Source organism: Phoxinus phoxinus (genome assembly GCF_949152265.1).
Source record: "Phoxinus phoxinus genome assembly, chromosome: 14".
NCBI classification, from domain to species: domain Eukaryota; kingdom Metazoa; phylum Chordata; class Actinopteri; order Cypriniformes; family Leuciscidae; genus Phoxinus; species Phoxinus phoxinus.
In genome coordinates, this window is record NC_136889.1 from 14,371,476 (window position 1) to 14,396,892 (window position 25,417).

Sequence of the window (25,417 nt, forward strand, 5' to 3'; positions counted from 1 at the left end):
TTCTTTCACTCTTTCATGAAGTCCGATAATGAAATAACACACACATAGAAATGAAACTTTGACATCTTCTAACAGTTTTATTTATTGAAATGTATTGTTTTGACAACATAATGAGGAATCACACTCAGCTTTATGCATTGTAGGCCTAGTTATTGTTGAACAAATAATGTCTTTACAGGGAATACAAATTAAACCACCATATGACATTAAATTAAACATATTCATACTGTGTTACGGGAAATATTCGTAACTCGTAGTTACCACAGAGTGAAATATGAATATTTAAAAAACAAAAAGTAATTGTTTCTGTCATATCCTGATGTCATATTGTCATATCAAATAAACATTGTCCAGTCTTTGAGGCAAACATCTGCAGTAGGTGATGGTAAAGAAGCTCCCTTTAATTCCTGGAGTGGGACCAAGATTGTCTCGGTCATGCATTTATAACTGGTGTTCTCTAACAGAAGCGACACAGGCACTTAAACATGGACATTAAACTGTACAGAGTCATGCAGTGACACAACATGGCCAACAGGGCCTTGTGGTAACAATCGCCTATGAGCTGCTTGAAGCATGTTTTATGCAATTCCAGCCAATTTGAAATCTTTTACCACCCTCCCATCTTCTACACAACAGCAGAAATAAAAGGGAACCGACTTTATCATCATACAACATATATACAGTATCATATAAATATACACATCTCCCCAACCCCCCACGTCTTTTCCACCAATGATTTTGGTTTGCGTTTTTAACTATCGAGCGTGTCCACAATTTTTGCGGGAGAATGCAAAGCCATCCAGTTTGCATAAACACTATCATTGGCATATCTTGTAAAGACAGGGTTAGTGGCATCAAGTCTGTTGAGAGGTACCGGGCTCTTCTCTGGCCAGTTCGGGTATGACATGCCTAAAAACGAGAACATATCATTTTTCTGCACCGAGGAAGCATTAAGTCCAGACAGTAAGGCTCTCAAACAAAACTCAGCTCAGCTTTTGAACATAATTACATAAAACAGCGTTTTGGGTTCATTTGAGCATGTGGTATAAGCATGAAATCATTCTTTGGTCCTTTTTGAGTGCATTTTGGTCATTCATGTCAATATTCCACTGTGGTGACATCATACAGTATATTATATGACGTCATCATGACATCAGTATTGTGGCTCCTGTTGTCTTTGGCATTCTATGTACATGCTTTTAAATGAAACATAATCAGTGCTCTACTAAAAGGTTTTGTGTGTGTGTGTGTGTGTGTGTGTGTGTGTGTGTGTGTGTGTGTGTGTGTACTCCCAAAAATAAGTGACATCAAAGAGCCCATGCATAGAAACTGTCTTACTGCTGGCCATTTTATTGCTTTTTTATTCTACTATTAATGCCATCATTTTAGGGAAAGTTAAGAAAGTCTTGCATATTTGTATGCTCTAAAAGAAGAGTTTAATTCAAAAGCCTTACTGATTTCAGAACGGACTCCATCTACTTTAAACATTAATTTTCTGTAATATGTTCAGGATATTACAGAGAGAGCACATCCAGAGCACACGGGACCTGTTTCAAATGTAAAACTCAACCTAAAGCGCTGCAAACCAATACAAATTTCACATATGATGAAAATCATAAACACATCTTAAAATATATTTTCCTCACTGAACATAGTACATTTTAAGTTGTGTCTATGTGTGTAAAAATTTATTTATTTTTTTATCAATAGTAATAATACTTGGAAAATTAAAATGAATATTTCAAATAATAGAGTACATCGGAAGCAGGTCCAAATGAAACATCTGATCCCTAGATCCAGACACTACAGCTCTAACTGAATCTATAAAACACGAGCAGTATTCATAAGTCACTGGCAAACCATGCCGTTAGCACAATCACAGCACTTCCTATGGAAGGCACAAACAAAAACTGATTTTGTTCCCTGTATTAGAATCGAGTAAATGCATGGGAAATTCTACCATAGAGCTTGTTTTCAATCCAAGTGGAGGGGAGGGTTCGAGGGAGAGGGGCGTTACTACAGTCCACTAAGGGTGTGTCCTCTTCAGAGAGGGAGTCGTCATATAGCAGGGCGTCTGCTGGCGTGGAAGCCGCGAGATCCAGATAGTCCTGACCAAGGGAAACACACAGTTATTAAATGTTACCACAGATTTCATTAAAAAAAATGGTTTACATTATGACATTTGTCTTTATTCACTAGTGAACATCCCTCACTAGACAGCAGGTTTTCAAATTATAATAATTGTGAAATGTTAGCATAACAAAATGTATGATAGCATAAAGTCAGTTTGACATTTCATTTATTCTAAATTATAATTACATTCGGTTATGATGGTTGAAAATCGACGAAAACCTTTACTCTCTGCAGGGGGGTTCTTCTGTGTTCATCCATTGTTTTACCATTATGCCTTACCTTGAGGAATTCTTCTTCATTATAACAACATAAAAGAATAAACATACATTGCTGTTTAAAAGTTTGTGGTCAGTAAGAATTGTGTATGTTTTTGAAAGAGGTCTTGTATGCTCACTAAGGCTGCATTACATGATACAGTAAACACAGTAATAATGTAAAATATTACAATTTAAAATAATGTTTCTATTTTAACAACTATTTAATTATACTAACTATTTACTATATATTTCTGTGACAGCAAAGCTTAATTTTAAGCAGCCATTACTCCGGTCTTCAGTGTCACATGATCTTCAGAAATCATTCTAATATGCTGATTTGGTGCTCAAGAAACATTTCTTTTTATTATCAATGTTGAAAACAGTTGTGCTACTAAATATTTTTTTTTATGGAAATTGTGATACATATTTCAAGTCAAAAAGAGCAGCCTTTTTTGTTGTTGTTACATTATGAAAGTCTTTACTATTTTAACGTGTGTCCTTGTCGAAAAAAAGTACTCATTTATTTTTATTTTTTTAAGTCCTACTTGAATTCAAACCTTTTAACAGTGTTTTATGAATAAGGTAATAGGTGTGTAATACTTTTCAACTTGCAATGTTTAACTTATACATGTGAAGTAAGGTTCAACTCAGGTTGTCATTTCATCCAGAAGTGTTTTGATTTGCTTGGATTTGTGCCTGTGTGTGACTGTCTGTGAGAGGAAGTGTTCATTGAGTTCTTACTCGGCTTTTCACCATCATCTTCTCAAGTTCTTTGCTGATGTCTGAGAAAGTGGGGCGCTTATCTGCCTCTTGTTTCCAACAACGAAGCATCAGATTGTACCTACATCACATAACAGAGCATTCATCACCTGATCCACAACATCTCTGATTGTCACACCTAAATAAATGATACAAGTGAAATTTTGAACAAATACACACAAAATAAGTAAATTGTTGTGTCCATAAGATTGCATAAGACATGATGCAAAATTTTAAACTTAAATGTTAAAATGTTATAATCTATCCCATGATGACATGGTGGTTTTGGAACATAATTTGTTAATTCTGCTCTTAATTCTACAATACATTCAACTGATGCCTTGATAGCTGTTAAACACACATTTCATCTGTGCAGTTCTCCGGTTTCTCCATCCTGTAGCCTGTCTTCAGAAGGTTGAAAAGCCGTTCCGGAGCAATGCCTGGGTAGGGGTTTCCACCCAGAGTCACAATCTCCCATAAGAGGACACCAAAAGACCAGCTAGTGAAAGGAATTAAGGACAGATTGTATTAAAAAGTTGTCATGGAAGAATTCCTATTCCAATAAACTAATTCTTCAAATGTAAAATATGAAGTGGTGATTGTTTGTAAAGATATATGTTAGCTAGGGTTAAGGGCCGTTCACACCAAGCGATAACTATAAAGAAAACCATAATGATGATAACTATACTAGCGTCCACATCAACGCACGATATCGTTCTGTTTGTTGCGCGCGCTGCAGTTTTGTCGTCTGCCGCTTTAAATGCTCGAGCCCTTTAAAGGAGGATAGACTCTGATTGGCTGTCAGTTTTTTTATTTATTATTCATCAGATGGAAAAATCCTTCTGAAAGGGGGAATATATTTTGTTCCTCTGCCATTATTTGGCGTGAACTCTGCTATTCTTTTATATTTAGATTTATTTTTAGAACTACTTATTTTTCGTCATCGCTATAGTTATCGTTCTTGGTGTAAACGTGCCTTTAGAGTTTACGCGTGTTGCATGAAACCTTGCCATAACTTACACATCGCTTTGTGTGGTGTAGATGTGATCGAACAAAGACTCTATAGCCATCCATTTGACAGGAATACGACCCTAGAAATTGAGAGCACATTATGACATAAATTCTAACATATGTATAATTGCATTAAACCATATGTTATTTCACAGAATGAGACTAATATTCAATCATCTATGAACGATAGAATATAACTAGTTTGATGCTGTTAATTAAACTGAACAAAAGTATCACCTTGCTCCTCTTCACATATGAATCTTCCTCATAGACATCTCGAGATAAACCAAAGTCCGATATTTTCATCTTCCTTCCCTCTGCCACTAGCACATTCCTGGCAGCAAGGTCTCTGTGAACAAGCTAAGTACATTTTCTTACATTATAATATATCTTTAAAACGGAACATTTGATATTCTGTGATGGATATCCCCCTAAACTGCTGACATACCTTCATTTCAGCCAGGTACTGCATTCCTCTGGAGATCTGCCATGCGAAGGAGATGAGGTCACCCATGGTCAGAGCTCTCTCATCTGGGTTTTCCAAGTAGCTTGAGTTGCGGTTGGCATCATTGCTCATGTAGCTTGGTCCAACTTTCCGGCTCTCTCTCAGGAAGTTCCGCAGTGAGCCGTACTTGGCGTATTCAACAATTAAATTTAATGGACCTGAACAGAGGAACTTGTGTAAGCACAAAGCAAAGTAAAAACAAATGCATGCCGAATTGAACATACAGTTGTTGCTGTTTTTTCCAATAAAATGTCTTACCATCCTGGCTGCAAGCTCCATACATTTTTATTACATGAGGGTGATTAACCTGCTTGAGCAATGTGAACTCTGACAGGAGGTCTCGAAGCTCACTGTGAGATGCATTTTCTGTGGTGAGAAAAGATGAACGCTTAGAAGTCCTTATAGACAGATTTATACAGCACATCCAGCTTTTAAAAAAGTGATTTGATCGAATGCAAAACTGCATCTGCACCATGGATTTTGAGTTGCATACCTTTCAACATCTTTACAGCAACTGTAGTGTATCCAGCTTTTCCTTTGAGCCGGAAAGCTGTGGCCTTCACAACCTTTCCAAACTCTCCCTCTCCAAGAGTCTTACCCAGCACTAGGTTTTTTCGTGGGAACTCCCACTTTGGATCTTCCTGTTAACAGAAATGAGAAAAAACAATCTGTACTCTTCATCAGAACACAAACAATCTCATTAATGATCATTTCATTAATCAGTTAAAATTCATATTAAAAAAATCAGTATGTATGAATGAACTGGACTGAAAACTAAGTAAAGACACTGAGCAATACATACGGGTATTTTGAAGGTGTCAATGGCCACCTGATTCTCCATGGAGTCGAGAGAAGCTCGACGAACGTTGTTGGCTGAGTAACTGATCGGGTAGGACTGGGCCGGCCGGCGGAAGGTCATTTCAGCTGAGGCGATGGGCGGCTTAGGAGTGCTCTTGTGATAACGGTGGATAAAGTACGAGGACAGGAGAATGGAGACAATGAAGGATAGGACGACACAAGTTGCAATGACGGTCTTGCACATGTCATCACAAATAGCTTCTGAAAAACAATTAGAAACAAAGCATTGCCATTTTTTTCATTGCCAATTCCTCTGCTCAAACATTTACATGCTACTTGCAGAATATGCAAGATGTTAATCATTTTTACAAAATAATCGAGGGACTCATTCACAACTATTACAAAATGTGAAATCATTCACTGATGCTCAAGAAGGCAACACACTGAAATAAGACACGGGGGGTGTAAACTTTTTTAATTGAATGATCGAGGTAAATTGTACTTATTTTGGCCTCTGGGTAACATGTTCATACCATATGTATATCATATGTAGCTTCTGACTAATTTTTTTTTTTTTAAATCACCAAAAAAATTCATGTAGCTCACCTTCCGATTCATCCTTTTCACAGAAGCACTTTCCTGAAAAACAGTAGCATGTCCCATGTCCAGCTTTGATTCCATACAGGTCCCTCTCGTAACCCCCAATGATGGGCTGACCTGACAAAAAGACAAAAAAAAAAACTTAAACACTGTAAAAAATAATTTTCTTGTTTAGTTATTAAAATGTTTTATGTAGACATATCTATAGATTGTCCAGACAACAAGAACATTTTATTTGTCCTCAACTAGGTTGAAACAACTGCACTAGGTTTTTTGCAGACTTTAAATATTTTTTAATTGTATTAAACTAAACTCTTTCCCACCAGTATTTAAAAAAAAAATGGCCAGCCACAGCCAGCATCTTTAATCATTTTCACAAAATGTACATGCCCCGAGAATATTTTGTTGATGATTTAATTTTTCACAGCAAATTAATCCAACTTTAGGTGGTGACATACAGTACGTTCTTATTGCTTTATTAAGACACATTGAGGCAGGCGTAAGATACCTTTCTATGTGGTTGTTTTCCGAAGGTGTTTGTTTTTGCAATAAATGTAATTGTGTATTGAAATGTATTGCTGTGATTTTAATTTGCCATTATTTTAGTCTAAGTCAAATGTCATTTACAAATTAATATTCTAGTACTTATACATTCAAAATAACTGTGTATCGATTAAAGCGGCTTTGCAGCTACAGTTCTTAAAAGTTCAGCTAACTAAAGTGAAGTGATAACTCTATAATTTAAGTTCAGCTAACTAAAGTTAAGTTTTCATAACTACATTTAACCAGTTCAGATTACTTTATAAGTGTCAGATACACTTTTCTAAATAAGTAAAACTCAAAAAGCCCATGCAAAAAAATAAACAAAATATGAATTGAGTCCACAAAATATTTTGTATAGCGAGGTTGATGCACTTCCTAAAAGCACAACTGCAGAATTATGCTGATCTAACTTAACAGTACTATATGGAAAGCCACAAAACGCAATACAACTGACTCACTGGAGCAATCCTGAGGACATATGGATATGTTTTTGCTCTCAATGGCATCACAGTAACCATCTGGACATGTGCGGAGGTCAGGGGAGCAGGTGGAGTATTTTTTAGAAATTCCTGCAAAGGTAACACAATGACACAAAATTTGTCCTTTCGAATGATAGCAACAGCTCCACAGTAATATGGTAAGTGCAGTGAATTTGATTCTATGCCACTTTAGAAGTCAAGGGTATTGTGGGTAACCTCTATCTTTGCCTTGTCTCCACTGGCATCTGCCTGTAGGGGCTCCCAGGCCTCGAGACGCCTCACACTCCCCTCGCTGTCTCTTCTCTGCACAAGCCAAAACCCGCAGCTCATCCATCCTCATGAGATCTGCTACACGGCACAGTCAGATAGGAGAAAGCAGAGCACAAAATCACAATCCCACTAGCATCTGGATCAACACATCTGTTGCTTTCACACCTATGGTTCATGACCGGTTTTCATGGACATATTCTTGCGAACTTTTGACCTTACCTTCACCCTCAAAAATGATGACGAGCTGAGTCTTGTCCTGAAACTTGTTCTGCTGCTCCTGAGCAATAACCACGTACTGCAGCTCTTGGCACTCTGGTCTGCGTAACACCTCAGTGTCATTCACATAGAGCACACCGGTCTTCTCATTTGGGTTCTGTGTAAGGCTAACTGCCATGTAACACGACTGAGCATCAGCAGAGATGTTCCTGTCTGCGATCTCTAACTGATACGTGACATCAATGCCCTTAAACTTCAGACAGTTGTCCACACAGACTTTTCCAATCTAATAAAGACACAAATTACACATTAGTGGGGATCATCTGGAGTAATATGTGAAGTGAATTGTAATTTCACTTATTATATAAAAATTGTCAAAAAAATAAAATAATCACCTACAAAACATTATTCCACTTGAAAACAGGGGTATATAAATATATTGATACAAGTGAAATGTGATTGATTTGGTATTTCTTATCACAGGAATAGGGATTAAAAAGTATGATTATGTTATATGTGGCCTATTGATTGAATTTATACCATCTTTGACATGGCATTTCATAAACTCTAAGCTTACCTAAAAATGTTTCTTTTCACTACATAAAACCGTGTTCTTTTGCGAAGACTGGTATTTTCTTCAGGAATTCGTCTGTTTCTTTAATATTATGTATTTTAATATTTACAATAGGACTTCTCTACTCCTGCTTGCACATGTTCAAAATGACTAAAAACATCATTAAAGCACCTGGGAGTATGTCGTTGCTTTCTTTGAGACAGTGAAGAAGTAGGTGATATTGGAGAAGCGAATAGGAACCGGCAGGATAGTCACATTGAAATGTAACAGCACTGTTCCCTCGGGGCCCGGAAAAGTGGTGTCATTGACCAGGTAGTCCAACTGAAATGAACGTTGCTCCGTCACAGACAGATTCTGACTGAGTTTTAGCTCTGAGGGCAGACAACAGAATAAAGGACAATGCTGTATATTATGTTAAAAAAAGCTATTCAATTATTAAAGGTGCACTCAGTAATTATTTCACCGGCTCACATGACAGCCGTTTTGGACTTATAGGTCAAATTCATACAGCAACCGTCCTGTATTTCAGAGCTTTAAACAGTTAAGGCTGGAATACACAATACATGACTGAACAAATTTTAAAACACAAGGGATCAGAAACTACATATACAAAGAAAAGCTGAACATTATATATTAAATGACTTATATGTTTAATATCCTCAGACTGGATGGAATTAAAGTATGAAGTTAAACTACACATCACACAATACATGATTTTCTTTTAAAATCTGTCAATTATGACTGGCCATATTCTGCAAAGTGTCTCTGAGTCACTCCTTCAGACTGTAAATTAGGGCAAGAATCTGGAAAAATAATTGTGTAGTGTTTTCCAGCCTTAGGTTCACAAACAGTTTGTTTATTAAAGAGAGACAACCGCATCTTTTAACTGAATACACACCTGTACATTTTCAGGTCTCACAATGGCGTTTTAGTTCTAGTGAGTGGTTTCGGCCATTCACAGAGACGATATGAAGGTTTTAGATCTGTCAGTTGTGCGGTCTGCAGCAACTAAAATGCTCTCCACTCAGGAAGTATAAAAGCTGATGTAGGTTAGTTACTGTTTGAGGCGATCCACTCCATATAAAGTTTAACTACTTTCATTAGGCTACAGGAGGCTTCATCTCACGTATGTGTACACATTGTCAAAAAGACAAAATGTTTAAATTCAAATTGAAAAAAAATTAATTTGGTTAAAAAAAATCAATAAGGAAAAATGACTTAATACAGCTTGTGTATTAATGACTTAATTTTTTTTACTCACTGTATTCATGAACCGTCCCACGGACATTGCCAAAGATGGCCTTTTCTTCCCTAAATTTGTGTTCAATAGTAAAAGTGTTTCTGATCCAGGAGTCATTCGTCATTAAGGTGCCCACCAATTTGTTTTGAATTTGGTTAGTGGGATAAACAGGCGTTGTGTCCCTGTCATATACAAACAGAGTTCCATAGACAGTACCCTATAAAAGAAAACAGATTACCATTATTCAGTCACTTTCATACTTCATATATAAACTCAAAAAGTCTACCAGATAGTTGTGGTTACAGTGCCTGATACACACCTCGCTGCGGTTAAATTCTATTATGATGTCCTCACTGTCAGTCCCATTCACGTAAGGAGGATTATCATCCTCATCATAGATGTTCAAGTGCAGAGAAGTAAAGTACTTCCACAGCTCTTCTTCTGTCTGTACCATACACACAATATCCAGATGGTACACTTCCTTCTCCTCACGGTCCACAGGTGCAGTGACCACCAGTTCTGAAGTGGAGCCGTCGACCGCAAATGGAACTGGAGATTCTGAATTGAATGCAAGCAATAACAGAAAATTAATCTCACTGTGCTGATCTAAATCAGATCAGACACATAGCAATTTGTTATATTTGACAAATAACCCACAATACCCCTCACCAAACAAGCACACCATGAGGTAGAGTTCTATGGATCTACCCTGAACTGCAGCTGACAACCATATTCTGGTAACCATGGCAACAAAGACAAATCCTCAAAATAAGACTGGTTTACAAACCAAAGGAATGTAGTTTCACTCTAAATTCACTTTGAAACAGACGAATGTACCATTTATTTGTCTATAGTATACAGTCCATCCTAATCATACCCTCTCTATAAATGAACACTTGAAATATGAATAATCATGTATGCAATCTTTCATAGTGTTTTGCGTATTAATCTAAACTCATTAATCTGAATGAATGTTTTAGCCTTACTTATTCAAGATCACATGTATACCATGTTTGCTATAATTCTTGCTTTCCTGTTTTCTGCTTCAACTCTCTTTCCATTGTTTAACTGTATGCATGCATGTAGGTGTGTGTATGTTAGATTAGTCTGAGTGTTTAGTCTAGTTAATAAAGTCTTGTTCTTGTCACACTACCTGTAAAGTTGTTTGTGGTTTATGCTCATATACAAGAGTCCCTAATCATGCAGTAGAGTTACTATACTATATGTAACTATACTGTAAGAAAGTTATTTCCCATACAGCAGAAATTAATAAATAAGTAACACTGAGTGTTTGCAGGATGAACAGGTTAGTTGATTGTGGTATTAGTTCTGCTACATCAAGTTAATTTTTACAGCTGATCTAAATATTTATAATGAATTTGAACTAGTTGTAATTATATATATATTATAATATAATTATTCATATTTCATTTTGGGCTAATTTGCTACAGTGCTGTTATAAGTGCAGAAAAGCATTGGCATTTACACTGGGGTTGGTTTGTACCTGCTTCCACTCCATAAGTGATGGTGTAGTTGGGGCAAATGCTCATGCGTGCATAGCGCCGGAGCTGCCGAAAGGCCCCTGGCAGACGGTTCTCTGTGATGTGTGGGTTTGAAACCTTATCAGGGTAGCACAACGTGCTCAGATCGACCTGGCCACAGGAGGGCGCTGTGTCATTAATGAACACCAGTTTGACCTCCACTGTGGGAAGGAACATGCACGTCACTTTCTGCAGGGGCACTGAAGAGACTCCGACCTTCAAGTTGAGATCCTTCTTGGACCTGCCCGAGCTGCTGCCTGGAGGAGAGATATCACAAGGCATGATTTTGAGTCCTTTAACAAGAGTGTCATTTATCCCACTGTTCACATGACACGGCTCTCTATAAACACGTCTGTAAATATACATAGTAACATTACATTTGGCTACAAAAATTATTTTCCAAGAAAAAATATTTACACATTCTTAAAACAAAATAAATGGTCACACTTTAGATTAGGGTCCAGTTCTCACTATATTAACTAACTATCAACTACGAATTTTCCCCTCAACAAACTCCTAATTACTGCTTATTAATAGTTAGAAAGGTAGTTGTTAAGTTTAGGTATTGGTAAGAAATTGTTTTAAGTGATGTAGAATAGGATCATGCAGAATAGGGCATTAATATGTGCTTTATAAGTACTAATAAACAGACAAAATCGTAGTAATATGCATGCTAATAAGAAACTTTAATAGTGAGAATTGGACCCTAAACTAAAGTGTTAACAAATAAATTACGTTTGAAGCAAAATTGCTTAAAGGAACATGCCGACTTTTTGGGACCTTAGCTTAATCACCGTATCCCCCAGAGTTAGATAAGTCCATACATACCCTTTTCATCTCCGTGCCTGCCGTAACTCTGTCTGACGTACCCACCGCTAGCCTAGCTTAGCACAAAGACTGGAGGTAAACGGCTCCAGCTAGCATACTGCTCCCAAATAAGTGACAAAATAACGGCAACATTTTCCTATTTACATGTTGTGATTTGTATAGTCAGAGTGTGTACAAATAACAAGGTCACATGAGACACAGCCATCTTCTAACCGTATACATAATGGGCACTAAGTAGCTGCCCAAGTAGCAGTGCTTCGCCTTCTGAGAATATAGTTCCCAGTATGTATACGGTTAGAAGATGGCTGTGTCTCATGTGACCTTGTTGATACGGTCAATAAGCTAAAGTCCCCAAAAGTTGTCATGTTCCTTTATAAAGAGAGTAATTAAGACTTAATACCTCAATGGCCATTTTTTTTCTTGTTTTAAGCATGAATCTAACACAATTTAGTGAGATGTACACAATAAAGAAGAAATGCAATTTGTAAACTTAATGAAGACATTCTCTGGAAAAAAGAGAGATTTATTATATTTTTGGATCTCAAGTAAATTTATCTTAGTTAAATAAATCAAATGAAATATGTTTTAAGCATGTTTAGATATTATTACTGGGGGCGGAAAAAACAACTTTATTTGCAATGTGTACACGTTAATATAAGCATAAAAATTATGCTTCAGTCTGCTTTCTTTTTTTAACATCAAAACAATGTTCTGTAATAGATGATGTGATTATGTCAGCAAAATATTGAGCAAAAGTATAATAGTTCACACTCTGAAATAAAACTTTTGTTTATAAATTAAGTGCATACAGATGAAACTACTGTAAGGAAGCATTCAAGCAAATAAAGTTGTATGTCAAACTCACGTATACTACTGAAGTCGCTCCACTCCAGGGTTTTGTTCATTGAAAGGACCCCAGATGCCTCATCCATGTGAAACCATGATGCATAAGTGTCTCTGTGGGAGCACAGGAAGAAATAGGGCCTCTCCTTAGAGGTTTCCAGCATTGAATGGACCTGAAGCACTGGTGATCCCTGCGACTGACCCACGTAGATGCTCTCTGTGTACACCCTTTGAGGAAAATACAGTCCAAGTGAACCTGTGCAAAAAACACATCAAATATGAAGATTCGTCAATTCAGTTTTAATTCCAGCCATTGTTAACTTTTGGCTACAGCCTACTTTTAAACATTACTCATCTGTCACCAATGAATAAATCTGAGCAATTTAATCACTCCAATAAACATTAAAGAAATACTTTGTGTCCAATAAATGTTAAGCTCAATCGACTTGTTCCACCTTTTCCTAAAAAATATATATAAACATTATAATAATTAATTGCTTGCATAAATAATTAAAAGGTTTGAAAATCCAACTTAAAAACTTTGTTTTCATAAAACTTTATAAAAAAAGACCATAAAAATGACAACTTTACAGCTCAAATAATACATAATTTTAACAAAAGAATTAATGCAAGTGTAATATAAGATTATAAAATTATAATCTTCACATTTCTGCTTTAAAAGAAAATAATACATTGCCAGTGCATTTGGTAAAGCACCATTTGTCTCTTGATTCTCTCTAAATGATAAAAAAGGAACATCCTCTGGCACTCATGATGCCTTCAATAGTTTGCAATTAACTCCATCAAATCTTCCCTTATTGATCTGCTTCTTATCTCAATCTGTTGAACAACAGAAACGTCCACGCAAGTAGGAAGGTTACACAACGAACTCATTAAACACATCCGCTTTTCTGTTGAAATAGCCCACGCTCCTCTGTCATCGAAAAATGAAACAGCGTCTCATATGACATTGACACTGGTCTTTTAATGAATTTCTCACATGGTCAATATGATGCGGTCACCGATTCTCCTTGGGTTCACCTTGAGAAGTTTAATTACAGTGGATAACATAATACTGCCTAGAAATGAATCATTACCTGCAGGACGAGTGTGGATAGATGGGGGGGAAGGGTAATCTATAAAACACTGTAAGATCCCCATGTGTTTTACCAGTAAATGGAGATGCAAGTGTTCAGGCTGTAATTATATCTCTCCTGTGTTCCTGTCCGACGACGGTGGGCGGCCACTTAGGAACGTACTAATATCATTAGCAGACAGCAAAACTAGATTTTCTATTTCTGTTGCTGCAGTTGAAGCCTTGTCTCTGGTTTCAGACATTGATTTAATTTAGCTGTGCTGGGATGACAGGAGGCCGGATTGATGGATACAATGTGGCCAACCTTCCTGAAGGATGGAGACACAGTCAGGAACACGGCAACCATTTTTATTAAATGCCTTGTCAAGACACAAAGACAACACAGGACTGGTTTGTGTTCCTTTGCAGGGTCACCAGTCACATTCGCAGACATAAAACATTCTTTAAAGACCACATGAATTCAAAATTAAACTTTTGTGGTTTTTGGTGCATATCTATTCGATTTGAAGCCATCAATATGCTAGTGTACAGATAAACGTGCACACAAATGCTTATTGCCTTTATCTTTTAGGCTAGGGAAATGGACCAAAAATGTTGATCACTCACACCCAACTTTTTATCCAATAAAACACTTTCTAGAATGAGAACGCCTTTCCATAATATCACTTTCCTGTCCTGTTGTCCTGAAGTCAATATGTTTTTAAAAGGGTTTTGGTTAAATGCCTGAAGTAGGGTGTGTGGTGATTACAAGCTCAAGATATTTTCACGTTCTACAACATAAAACATATCAGTAATACCCTCTTGTGACTTTTTAAAGCTTTGAAAAAGGTGGTTGCTAACATGTGGCTAAATGGGACTACAGAGGTTGTCAAGGAAACTACAGTAAACGTCATCATGCCGAACAGGAAACTCATCCACTCACTAGTCCGCTTTTACATACTCATTGTGTTTATAATCTTGCTCTTGCAAATGATTCTAACTCAAACTCAAACAAAACATGTAAAAATCATAAACTTTTGTTGGTCACAGCTTATTTTCTGAAGCAATTACTAAAGCCACTGGAGAAATCCTACTGGGTTTTTGTCTAGGGAACCAGGGTGAAGTTAACTTCTCACTCCATAAAATAGCAAATAAAGGTTCAAGAATGTGACTTGACCTAAAGAATACAATGCATAAACAAGGGATCTAAACAAAGGATGAGCCTTTTGACATGTCCAACCCTGTCTTCCTGTTTCAGAACAAAATATGTCTATTCAAGAAAGAAAAGTCATCAGGCCATTTCATCGATTTTAAAGACATTTTACAATATGCCAATATAATGCATAATAAAAAAATTTATCTAAAAAAATGACTAGGATGTAATAAAACCATCTATAAAACTGTAACAGGTGTGCCACGACCAGACTCTAAGCCTTAAAAAGAACTCTTAAAGATTCATTGCTTTAAAAGAAGCTGTTAGGTGAGATCCGTGTTGTATTTCAGGTGCGTTTTTTAGAGAAAGTCAATAGTACAAAGAAAGGCTTGTGTGCTTGGCTCATAAACCATAGCTGCAGGAGAGCTGAGGGATGGCAGCATTAATCTTAACTGATGCAGATACTGTGTTGAACAAGCCACTGGATTTGCTGTGACACTCATTCATCATCCTGTATCAGTGTATCAGGTGAAGTGCTTAGCAGCGCTATGTCACTCTGAGATTTAGAGTAGGGCTGATGGCATTTACTTTCATTTGGACTTAAATAAATGCATGAAATTGGAGTAGTTGTGTGGTCCCTCCTGGGACAAGGATTGCCAGACTAAGAACATGGTAACGCAAGCACAACTCTTTGCCTTGTTGCTCCACTGCAGAATTCAGGGATTGTGACTGACAGCTTTATACATCTAGAAACTGCACAAATTATGTAAACATACAAGCGAGGGCTGATCACTTCTCCAATTATTTCTTAATATCAAAGTATACACAACGCACATTTTCTGTATGGTAAGAATAGTATGTCAAAATTTGCAGTATACAACAGAGCACACTGAAACTCTGTATCCCAATGCAATACTCTCAATTTGACCCACCATTTCCTGTGTTATGAATGAACCAGAAGTAATACGTTTTGACAAAACTTTTGACATTATTTGATCGGACAGCCAAAAGCTGTTGACATTATCATATATTTTAATGGCTTAAAAATGCCTTAAAATGTAATAGAATATCAGTCATCAGTCAACATAAATCCGTCACTATTAAAATACACATGGGCCAATATTTAATTGTGCATTGTAATTTCCCGTATTTTTACATTTAGATCACTTAAAATTAATCTTTAAAAACACAAATAATTTAATGACACTGTCATCTTGCAGGTCTCAAAATAAATACCACTTTCCGTACTTTATTACAATGTTGTGATGCCTAATTTTTATTTTTTATTATTTGAGACAATTATACATTTATCAGTTATCAGCGAGAAAATTATTAGTGGATTATGAGTATCAGCCAGAATGTAAATTTTTATTTCTAACTAAAACAAAATATGACACACCTTAGCCTAACAACTCTTAAAGACGGTGTCCCGAACACCAATATATTAGCAATAGATTTACCGTAAAGATTAGGACCACAATTTTTCAGTAGTACTTCAGAAAACTGTGAGTGTATAGCACACCTTTTGCCATCCTTTCTTACCATAAAAGATACCTAAATCACTCAGCTCCACGGCTGCAGTTTTCAATTTTATTTTACATGAAGAGAATAGAGAAAGAACACTGCTTTTATAATAAGTGCAACTTCAGTTTAGCACTATCATGAATATTCCAGTTGCTGTCTACATTGCACAATACATATCTTATTTACATTGTGTCTACAATTTATTGGTTACAATGAGAGCATTCGCGAGAGAACAGGAAATTAGCATGCGATGAACAAAACTATTTGTGAGCAGGATCTGCTCTGATTGGCCATTCCTTTATGTGCTAAACAGACACGCTTGTGATTGGCTATAATTCTCAATGCTGAAAAACATGTTGTAAATAGAAACCTTTAATGCAGCAGTACATCTAAATATAATACACTCTAACACTTTATGTTTAGTTAATCGAGACGAGGCAGCATTTTTTATATATTTTTTTATTATTAATTGTGCGGGGGAAAGAGATCCAACCTGTTATCTGGTTACAGAAGCTAACTAATGTGGACAAATGTAAACACAAGGTAGTGCTGTGTGTAAACAGAACCAGTGTAAGTAGTAAACTAGTATTCCAATCTGAAGATAGTAGAAGTAGAGAAGTCTTGGCAAAAACCAAAAGCTTCCAGTGATTGATGATCAAGCGTTGACAAGGATCCAACAAGCATGAATAAATTGCTCTAACAACACTGTTTAAACGGCAATTTCAATGTATTGATCTGTTTATCTCCTTAATTATTCACGTAAATGTTGTGCGATTAAATTTAACGAAGAACAAAGTGATCAGGACAACAACTTTAAATACAAAAACCTTTTTCAGGTTCAAAGCATATGCACATTCATTTTCATTCAAATTGAACAAAAACAACAATCTTCATAATTTTTTACACTTTTTAAGACCTTTTTTTAACCTTTAAAGCACAATAATCAGTGTTTTTCCTATAGTCAGGGTAAGAGATAATCTTAAGCAAACAAAGTCCTTTGAGTTTTAAACTTTTACGGTGTGGTAGCTGCAAACTACAGTCTATCCAACTGATTTGAATCATTCCAAATTCAATTTATTTCCAGGCCGGAAGCCAACAGAAAGCAGTTTATATCAAGCTAATTAACTCAGAGAATCAAAAGCGGTACACAGCAGGAATGACTCTGTGACATCCCGAGATTGACACGAGGTATTCGGTGAGTCGAGTATGACAGGATGCGGCACGTGGATGAGCATTCTGTGAGAATTAGGATGACGGCAGAAGGACGGATAAAAGGAGTTATGGCTGATCACTTGATCAGATTGAGCTCACTGCTCTGACCTCTCGCAGCCACATCATGGATCATGGTTGTAAACACTATGATGCAATATTGATTTCAGCTCACAGGCGAATCGACTTTGAACTTAGCGCACACATACGCACAAACGACAGGAAAAGCTTAACGAGTGAAATCACATGTCATATTAGGAGTTATATGAAACATCTGCATGTAATTTCCATTAGCGATTTGTTCATTGTTTGTATGGGTCAAAAGAAGGTGTGCCAGCTCTCAGTCTGCTACTTGAAAACATTTCTGATGATGCAACAAGCTATTCAAACAACATGAGACCAATCAGTTTTGAATATAAAGAAATCCACGTGTAGTTTCAGAGTATTCATTTGAAATCAAATGGGCAGATACAGTACAATGTCCTGAGTTAGAGTCAATCACCACTTTGGTGAGGTCTGCATGTTTTCAAGCAAGATCGCTCAGCGAGAGAACAGGTTAATGGGGGGACGACCTCTGGACCGGACTGCTCAAAGACAAGAATTCAATTAGCTCAACATGCACACCGCCGCACAAATGTACCATCTATGAGATCATGGGAGCTGGAAGAGCGCATGCTCTTTGTCTTTCTTGCCATTTCCTTGAACTCAACTCAAAGGCGGAAACAAGCTCGCAGTCAGAGCAATCCACTTTCCATAATCCACTTACTCCTCAAAGAGCTCCATTCATGACATGCTGTATGTAAACACAGGGATGTGTTTGTTGCAATCACTATAGCATTCCCATCTAGCTTCATGTCCGCAGCTACAAAGGCTGTAAATATCACTATAGTGCAATCTTGATAATGATTCCGTCTGACAATCCGAACTTCTTTCTGTTGGGATCCTCATAAACAATGCTGATGTCGGCCCCTTGGCCCCTGCCTTTCCAGCCAAGGTCAATGTGCAGAGCATCTGTCCCCAGTGATGACCAAATTGAGAAGTTGCAGGCCAATCAATAGCAATATTAATCAACAGCTGAGCACATTCAGCCGATGACCGTCCTGCATTAAGCACGTCATTTTAACAAATATGTAAAGGATGCCACCAGACTCTAATGTTAAAAACGCCACTTAGTTCAAATCAGCAAAGTTAAATGTAAGTAGTAACATCAAATTTGATAAATGATAAACTATAAAATAATAATGATTGTTATTAATAACAGCAATAATAATTTCTGTTGTTATTAATAATCATATTTTTTCACATAATTAATCTCAGTGTGTTTCTTATAAATAATAAAGATACAAAAAGGATATAAATTAAGTATAAAAATCATGCAGATTATTACGGAGCAGCTAATGTCTTTTTCTGATTCAAGATATGGACACATGGATGCAGCGTAAGAGGACTAATCAAACTAAACATACTTAATTACAAAGAAAAATGATTAAGACTCCATCTCTATAATATAGTAATGAGAATCATTACTCTGTGACCACAACGTTTTAATTAACTAAAAGGCTGCCAATTACGCTATAATTCAATACGGGACTATTATTATTGATTATTATGGTTAAATTCCCCTCACTCTAATGTGCACGGGTTTCTTTTTCTTTAGTATGCAGCACTGAGAAGGTTTGAGATGGAAGAGTGATTTGCAAAGGACAAGAATTGCACAATTAGTACAATTTTATTGAATTAGCCAAATGCAACATGGTAGATTTCTATAATAGAATCATAAAAGAGTACAATTAAACATATCTAAAGCGAACATCTATAGCTGTTATCAAACAACCGTATTATAGTATCCATCATCATCAGAAATTCAATGTCAGAAATGTGATTCAGCATCCCATCAATGTAAGCACGGAATGGACGTCCGTCATTAAGAAATCTAATTTCGCATCTCCTGTGGGATAAGGAAGTATGTTTAAATTTACTTTAGAATCTCTTTTGGGATTGGATGGGACATTAGAGCTCATAAATGAGGGACCTTTGTACAACATGTTCTCTTGGATGGTATCATTACCATAAGCAATTACCAACATTATTCACTTAATGTTCTAATATAAGCCAGAGACAGATACAAAACAACAATCAAGATTAGACTAAACACAGGAACAAAACCTGAAGGCCTTTCTTTCCAATTTCTTCCCCATTTTGTGCAATATTTTGAAATAACCTCGAGTATGATTCATTGCTCAGTATATTCCTCAGCGCTCCACTGCTTCAAACTGCACATACTGATGTTTTTTTTTGTGGCTTTTACCTGCTGAGTCTTAAAATTCACAGTGCACGGTTGAAATGGGCCAGTGGGTGAATTTACATGGACCGGTGAGTTTGAGTCATTAGGTCATCAAGAGCTGGCATTTCCTAAATGCTAAGTTTTGAATTTTAAGAGGGCAATGTAAAGCCAGCCATGCACTGAACATTTTTTTAACCTTAAATGTAAATGTAAATTGATTTTATTCGAGGCAGAATATTATTTACAATCCATGAAACAAATAAAATATATTGGATAACACCAACAAATCTGAATTTAAAAATTAGATCAGGTATGAATAAGGTAACAAGTTACCACTTTTCACATAGAAAGTCATTTCAGTATTATGATGCCAAGGTTGTGTGTGCATTTGTAAAAGTCCTGCAGTTGTTCTTTTAAGAAACTCCACGGACTCAGGTAATGAATAAATATAAAAATGACAGCCATTCACAATCCAGCACCCTTCCCCCTCCAAACGCACTCAAGACCAAACGAGGACAGTTAAGTCCTAACTAAGCCGTTGTGTTGGTTGCTCATTGTTGTAAATGATCAGTCAAACACACCATGCATCAATGACCACTAGAAAATAACATGTAAAGACCCATGTAGATATCGAGAGCCCCAAACGCCCTTGGGACACAATTTCAATCAATGTCTTCTTGTCCTTCCACCAAAAGCAAATTAGATTCCACTGATGCATGTGGTGAAAATGTGGCCCATAACTAACTGAAGGATCTGGGATATGACTCCAATAGGTACAAAAGCTGTGCAATTAGTCTAAACAAGGTTTTGGATAAATTCATTATTGTCCATGTACATCATCCTGAAGGAACAACAGCCTACATCATGACAATACTGACACAAGAAGTGGCACCAAAGCACTAAACGTACACTTAATGAGTTATTTCTGTCTGATTAACCCTTAATTTTAGCTTTTAATGGTGTATACTTATGCATTTAGATTGGTTTTGTGATAAATGATAGCTAAATAAGTATTCAGATAAATCATATATTTAACTTATTATTTTAAATGTTACCATGAAGCCTTTTTAGGTTAGATGTATGTTCAGAAATATTTATTTTCAGTGCATCAGTATAATACAATGTGCATAGTACAATACAACATATGGTTTAAAAAATATGGCTTTAAAGGCAGTATAGACTCATTGAATAAAATAAATTAAATGAAAGAGAGATTTTGCCTCTTTCTTTGAGGTATAAACAATCTGCATAGATAATTTGAAAATGAACTACCTAAATAATGCTGAAAATAGTGATGAGAGTGGGGAAATTAGCAGGATTTATATACGTTGCTAAAGACACAAACTAAACTAAACCATTTAATGCAAGTCCAAAATAAAACTGTAACGTAATGAGATTTATCATTCTGCATTGACAGTTGATGAAAATGATTGTCCTAACGCAGGGAAGGATTGCGAGGTGGTTTGAACTTGATTCCCTAATGTAACTTCCCATCGGATGGGTGATCTCCTGTGGCCTGATCATGAGGAGATACCTCTTGGCTGAGGGTTTCAGAGGTCAGAAGCCATGGCACTTCAACAGATAAAGTAACAGGGTCAAAGCTGTGTATCCACAAATCAATGCCTCACACACAATACATGGCATGAGCTCTGGACTTATTTAATACAAACAACTAGCTTGATGGAAAGCTATGGACAGCTGTGTGACTTTAGAGGTCAAAGGATATATTTGATTATCCATCACACATATACTCTCCTTCATTAAAGAAGCTCATCGCCTTATTAGTCGTCCATTCATTTAAAAAAATTGTATTGCTTCATTTTGAATATGCAGCATATTGCTGAAAATATGTGCAGAAGATATTGACAAAAAATAATTGCTGTCAACCATATATTTGGTGACTATATAGCTCATGTTTTTCATGAGACAGATAAAGATAAATAAAGAAATGTAAGACAAGAGAGTAAACTAACAGCAAACAAGAGGTCTTGCATCACTAATGACGCATTCAAGGACAAACATAATACACCCTAATAAACTGTGTTTTAAATGTCAAACCATCAAAGCAAGTGTGGCGACACCAGACAGAGATACACGATTACATGTATCCCCAGCATGGACAAAACCCATTGCTTTTGTCATCATCCATTTTCATGGGATGGCTTGTCATAAAATAGATGAGATCCATTTTGCGGGAGGCGCTGCCAACCATCCTGTGTCTTTAATGAGGGGTTTTAAGCCTCATCTGTTATCAGAGCTGTGTACTCTATTATTTTACTGGCAGTATTTTCCTTTCGGAAGACAAACACAATGTGTTTGCCCAGAGCTAAGCACACCTGCTGCACACCTGCCCTCTGACCACCTTTCGGCTCCAGGCTTTTGTTTTTCCTCACAGCAAGGCATCAAGGTGCTTCCGCATCATCTCCAACAAAGGTTAAAACTAGAGCCATTCAGATGAGATCAAATCGTATTGTTCTTTACCACCTGGTGATTACCAAGAAAACATTCACATCAATGTTTAAGGTAAATTCTAAAAGTTTGTGAACGTCGATCTATTAAAATGTAAACTCGTACTGAAAAATAAGACAAGTACACGATGAGCCACTGCCCACAGAAAAAAAATGGAGGAAAAATTAAAGGATAGTTCACCCAAAAAAAAATATGTTGTCATCATTTACTCACTCACATGTTGTTCCATCCAAACCTGTATGAGTTTTTTTCTTCTGTTGAACACAAAAGATTGTTTAAAGAATGTTGGTAACCAGACAGTTGATGGAACCCATTTTTTTCTCCTACTATGGAAGTCAATGGGTGCTGTCCACAGTCTGCTCTTTAAAATATCGTCTTTTGTGTTCAAACTCATACAGGTTTGGAACAACTTGAGGGTGAGTAAATGATGACAAACGTTTAATTTTTGGGTGAACTATCCCTTTAATATATAAATAAACAGACTAAACAAGCACACATCAATATATAAAAAGTCAAAATTCTCCCTAAAATGATTTATTACAATTTAATAAGCATTGCAATCACCTTTCAATCATACCACACTATGCAATGTTTATTATTCTAAAGTAATAATGATAATCAAAAAGCACAATGAAGTCTATAATGCACCTTGCATGATGACAAAATGCACATCACCTTTAAAATTAAACAATAAACTGCTTCCAACAGACCTTACATCCATTTTAGGAAATGTTTTATTTAATTGTATAATTTGTAGTTTATTGGACAGATGAATACTTGATGAGTCAACAATTTCAATTGCCCATTATCATTTAGACTGAGAGATTCAGTTAACTTCTGAATGCATCTTTGGTTGTTTTCTTCCCTTTGACTCTTTCAGTAATGATCATTCAGTCACCGCCATCATTGCCATCCAAGAACCACCATACAAATGCAACACTCTTGCATTCACACACTGCCAAATGTCTTCCGAATGACCAGAATAGCTGTGAAACCTTTGCTATGTTTCACTTTTGTCAGCATTCAAGCTGTTGCGATGTGACCGTTCCTTTTTAATGCAACAGGCCACAGGATCTATTCAGGAACGTGTTCGACTCTAGTTAACTCCAGTTATTTTGAGAGAGGTGTGTTAGTACAGTTGGGCAGAGAGGTTTTAAATGGGATTATAATATAATGACGTGTATAGAGACATGCGTATTCCTTGTACGGACCATGTGGCACATTAGGGTTGCACATATTTTGGCTTCAGCTCCAGATTGCCTCTATGAAACTGTCTGGTAAATCTCTCCAGTAACATTCAGTGGCTCATGTGTTAGGGGGCAGATGCAGACCCCCTGGATATACAGATGAATTCTGTTGTTTGTAGCCAACGTTACAGAGAAAACAGGATGCAAAATGAAACGAAATGTAAGATGATAAAGAAAACTGATAAAAAAAAAGTGTTTTATCAAATGTATAATTTATGATAAAATGCAAATTGTTATTAAAAATAGTGAAAACACTGTGAAATACATTACTTTGACCTTCATTACTCTAATTAAATCCATAATTTCCAGAAAGCAAAACGGACTTGTTAGTGTACCCTTGATGATTTTAGATAATCATTCACTTTTTTCGATAAATAAACAGAATAAAATGTTTACCATGAGTCAAAAATGTCCTTGAGAAAACCAAAACAAACAAGACAACACCATTTTCAAAGGATCTACTTGGCATACTGTGTTTCATGATTTATAGATTTATTTATATAAATTATGAGGCCTCATATTTTAATATATTTAAAGACATAAAGCGTGCAGAAAAAGAGCAGTTACGTTATGATATCATTGCGTTGTCTCTAAAACTAGTGAGCAACCTGTCTACACCCTTAAAACTAGAGGTTGTTTTTCTCAGGACCTTGGTTTCAGCAAAAACCCCTCTTCTTAAGAACAAGTTACACTATCTGTTCTTAGGAAATTAAAAAAAGTAGCCAACATTATGTAGGTTCTTCAGATCAAGACTTCTGAAGAACAAGGGAATACAAATGTCTTTGAGGTAGGCTACTCAAGATTCGTTGGAGTCATCTGAGATTCTACAGACAGTCTAGGTAGGCAGCTCTCTAGGTTTTGACACACAGCCCTTGTGTTGTCACTGGTTTCTGAAGGATGCACACTAGAGGCGACAATTTTTAAGTTAAAATTCGACAAGTGTACAGCTGAAGTATTGCCTCTAAACAACAATTCACCAATTCTAGCTCTCAACACAGTTTATCCCACACACAAAGAGGGCTAGATATCGTAGACTTAGCGCGAGGTGACATCAGACTGTTATGGAGTCAATTCTTACCTTCAGATAGGAGAAGCAGGAGCACAGCGATGTCTCCCCAAACGATTCCACGCGTAGTTCCCATTCTTGTCAATCATAAGTGTAATTTCACAATGAACAGGCAAAAGTATTTTGATCCCCAAAATAAAACTTTACAGTGTTTATGATTTGCGCAAAGGAGCCACAAAAGTCCTTGACGTGAGTGTCCCATTGACGGGTGACTGACTGCAGCGCGAGCTGCTGGACCGTCAGCGCGCGCGCGCACACACACACACACACACACACAGCGCAGCAGGGGGAGGTTCACATCACATCCAGCCAATTTCCTCAGATGTGTGTTTCCGTCCTGAATCACATCGGCGGCTGTCCAATAACTCAAGAGTTCCTAATAAATTAAATCGGCAATTTGGGGACATTGAAATAATGTGCGTATAGAAAAGGTAACTGTAATACGACTTTTTTGTTTTTCCTTTATGTTATGCATTAGGCTATATTATTAATTATTGATAGTTTTTATAAGCACATACATTTCCCAGAGTCTATCCTTTTAAATATGCAGTGCAGACACAACCCACGCAGTAAGTAACTCCGTGTAAAATTATTAAAGAGATATAGATACATTTACAGATAGGCTATCTGCGTTTTAAGAGGGGAACACATGGGGAAACTGCCTTAAAGGTTACTTTCTCAGTGATTATAAGGTTTCCAATTACATACATGCAATTTTTGACAGCAATAATCATCTGTGCTGGTTTCAAACAGCTTGTGCAAAAAGCTCTGGCTGTCTCTCTCATCGTGATTT

The 25,417-nt window shown here is 36.6% G+C and overlaps 1 protein-coding gene across 2 annotated transcripts; it reads right to left on the reverse strand.

The window, feature by feature from the left end:
- Positions 1 to 53: 53 nt before the first annotated feature.
- Positions 54 to 24,894, reverse strand: ret (ret proto-oncogene receptor tyrosine kinase). Of its 2 annotated transcripts, none has more exons than XM_079635023.1 (20): positions 24,637 to 24,894; positions 12,620 to 12,853; positions 10,890 to 11,183; positions 9,705 to 9,943; positions 9,407 to 9,602; positions 8,317 to 8,516; positions 7,575 to 7,857; positions 7,302 to 7,433; positions 7,065 to 7,175; positions 6,070 to 6,180; positions 5,468 to 5,724; positions 5,159 to 5,306; positions 4,924 to 5,031; positions 4,609 to 4,823; positions 4,398 to 4,520; positions 4,170 to 4,240; positions 3,511 to 3,648; positions 3,132 to 3,231; positions 1,961 to 2,108; positions 54 to 909 (listed from the first exon to the last, which is right to left on the reverse strand). In XM_079635023.1, the coding sequence occupies exons 1-20, from the start codon at positions 24,698 to 24,700 to the stop codon at positions 752 to 754; spliced, it is 3,330 nt and encodes a 1,109-aa protein (XP_079491149.1). In that variant the 5' UTR covers positions 24,701 to 24,894; the 3' UTR covers positions 54 to 751. The 2 variants fall into 2 exon arrangements, with proteins under 2 accessions (XP_079491149.1, XP_079491150.1); XM_079635024.1 differs by having other exon boundaries at positions 7,302 to 7,430; positions 24,637 to 24,865.
- Positions 24,895 to 25,417: the final 523 nt, after the last annotated feature.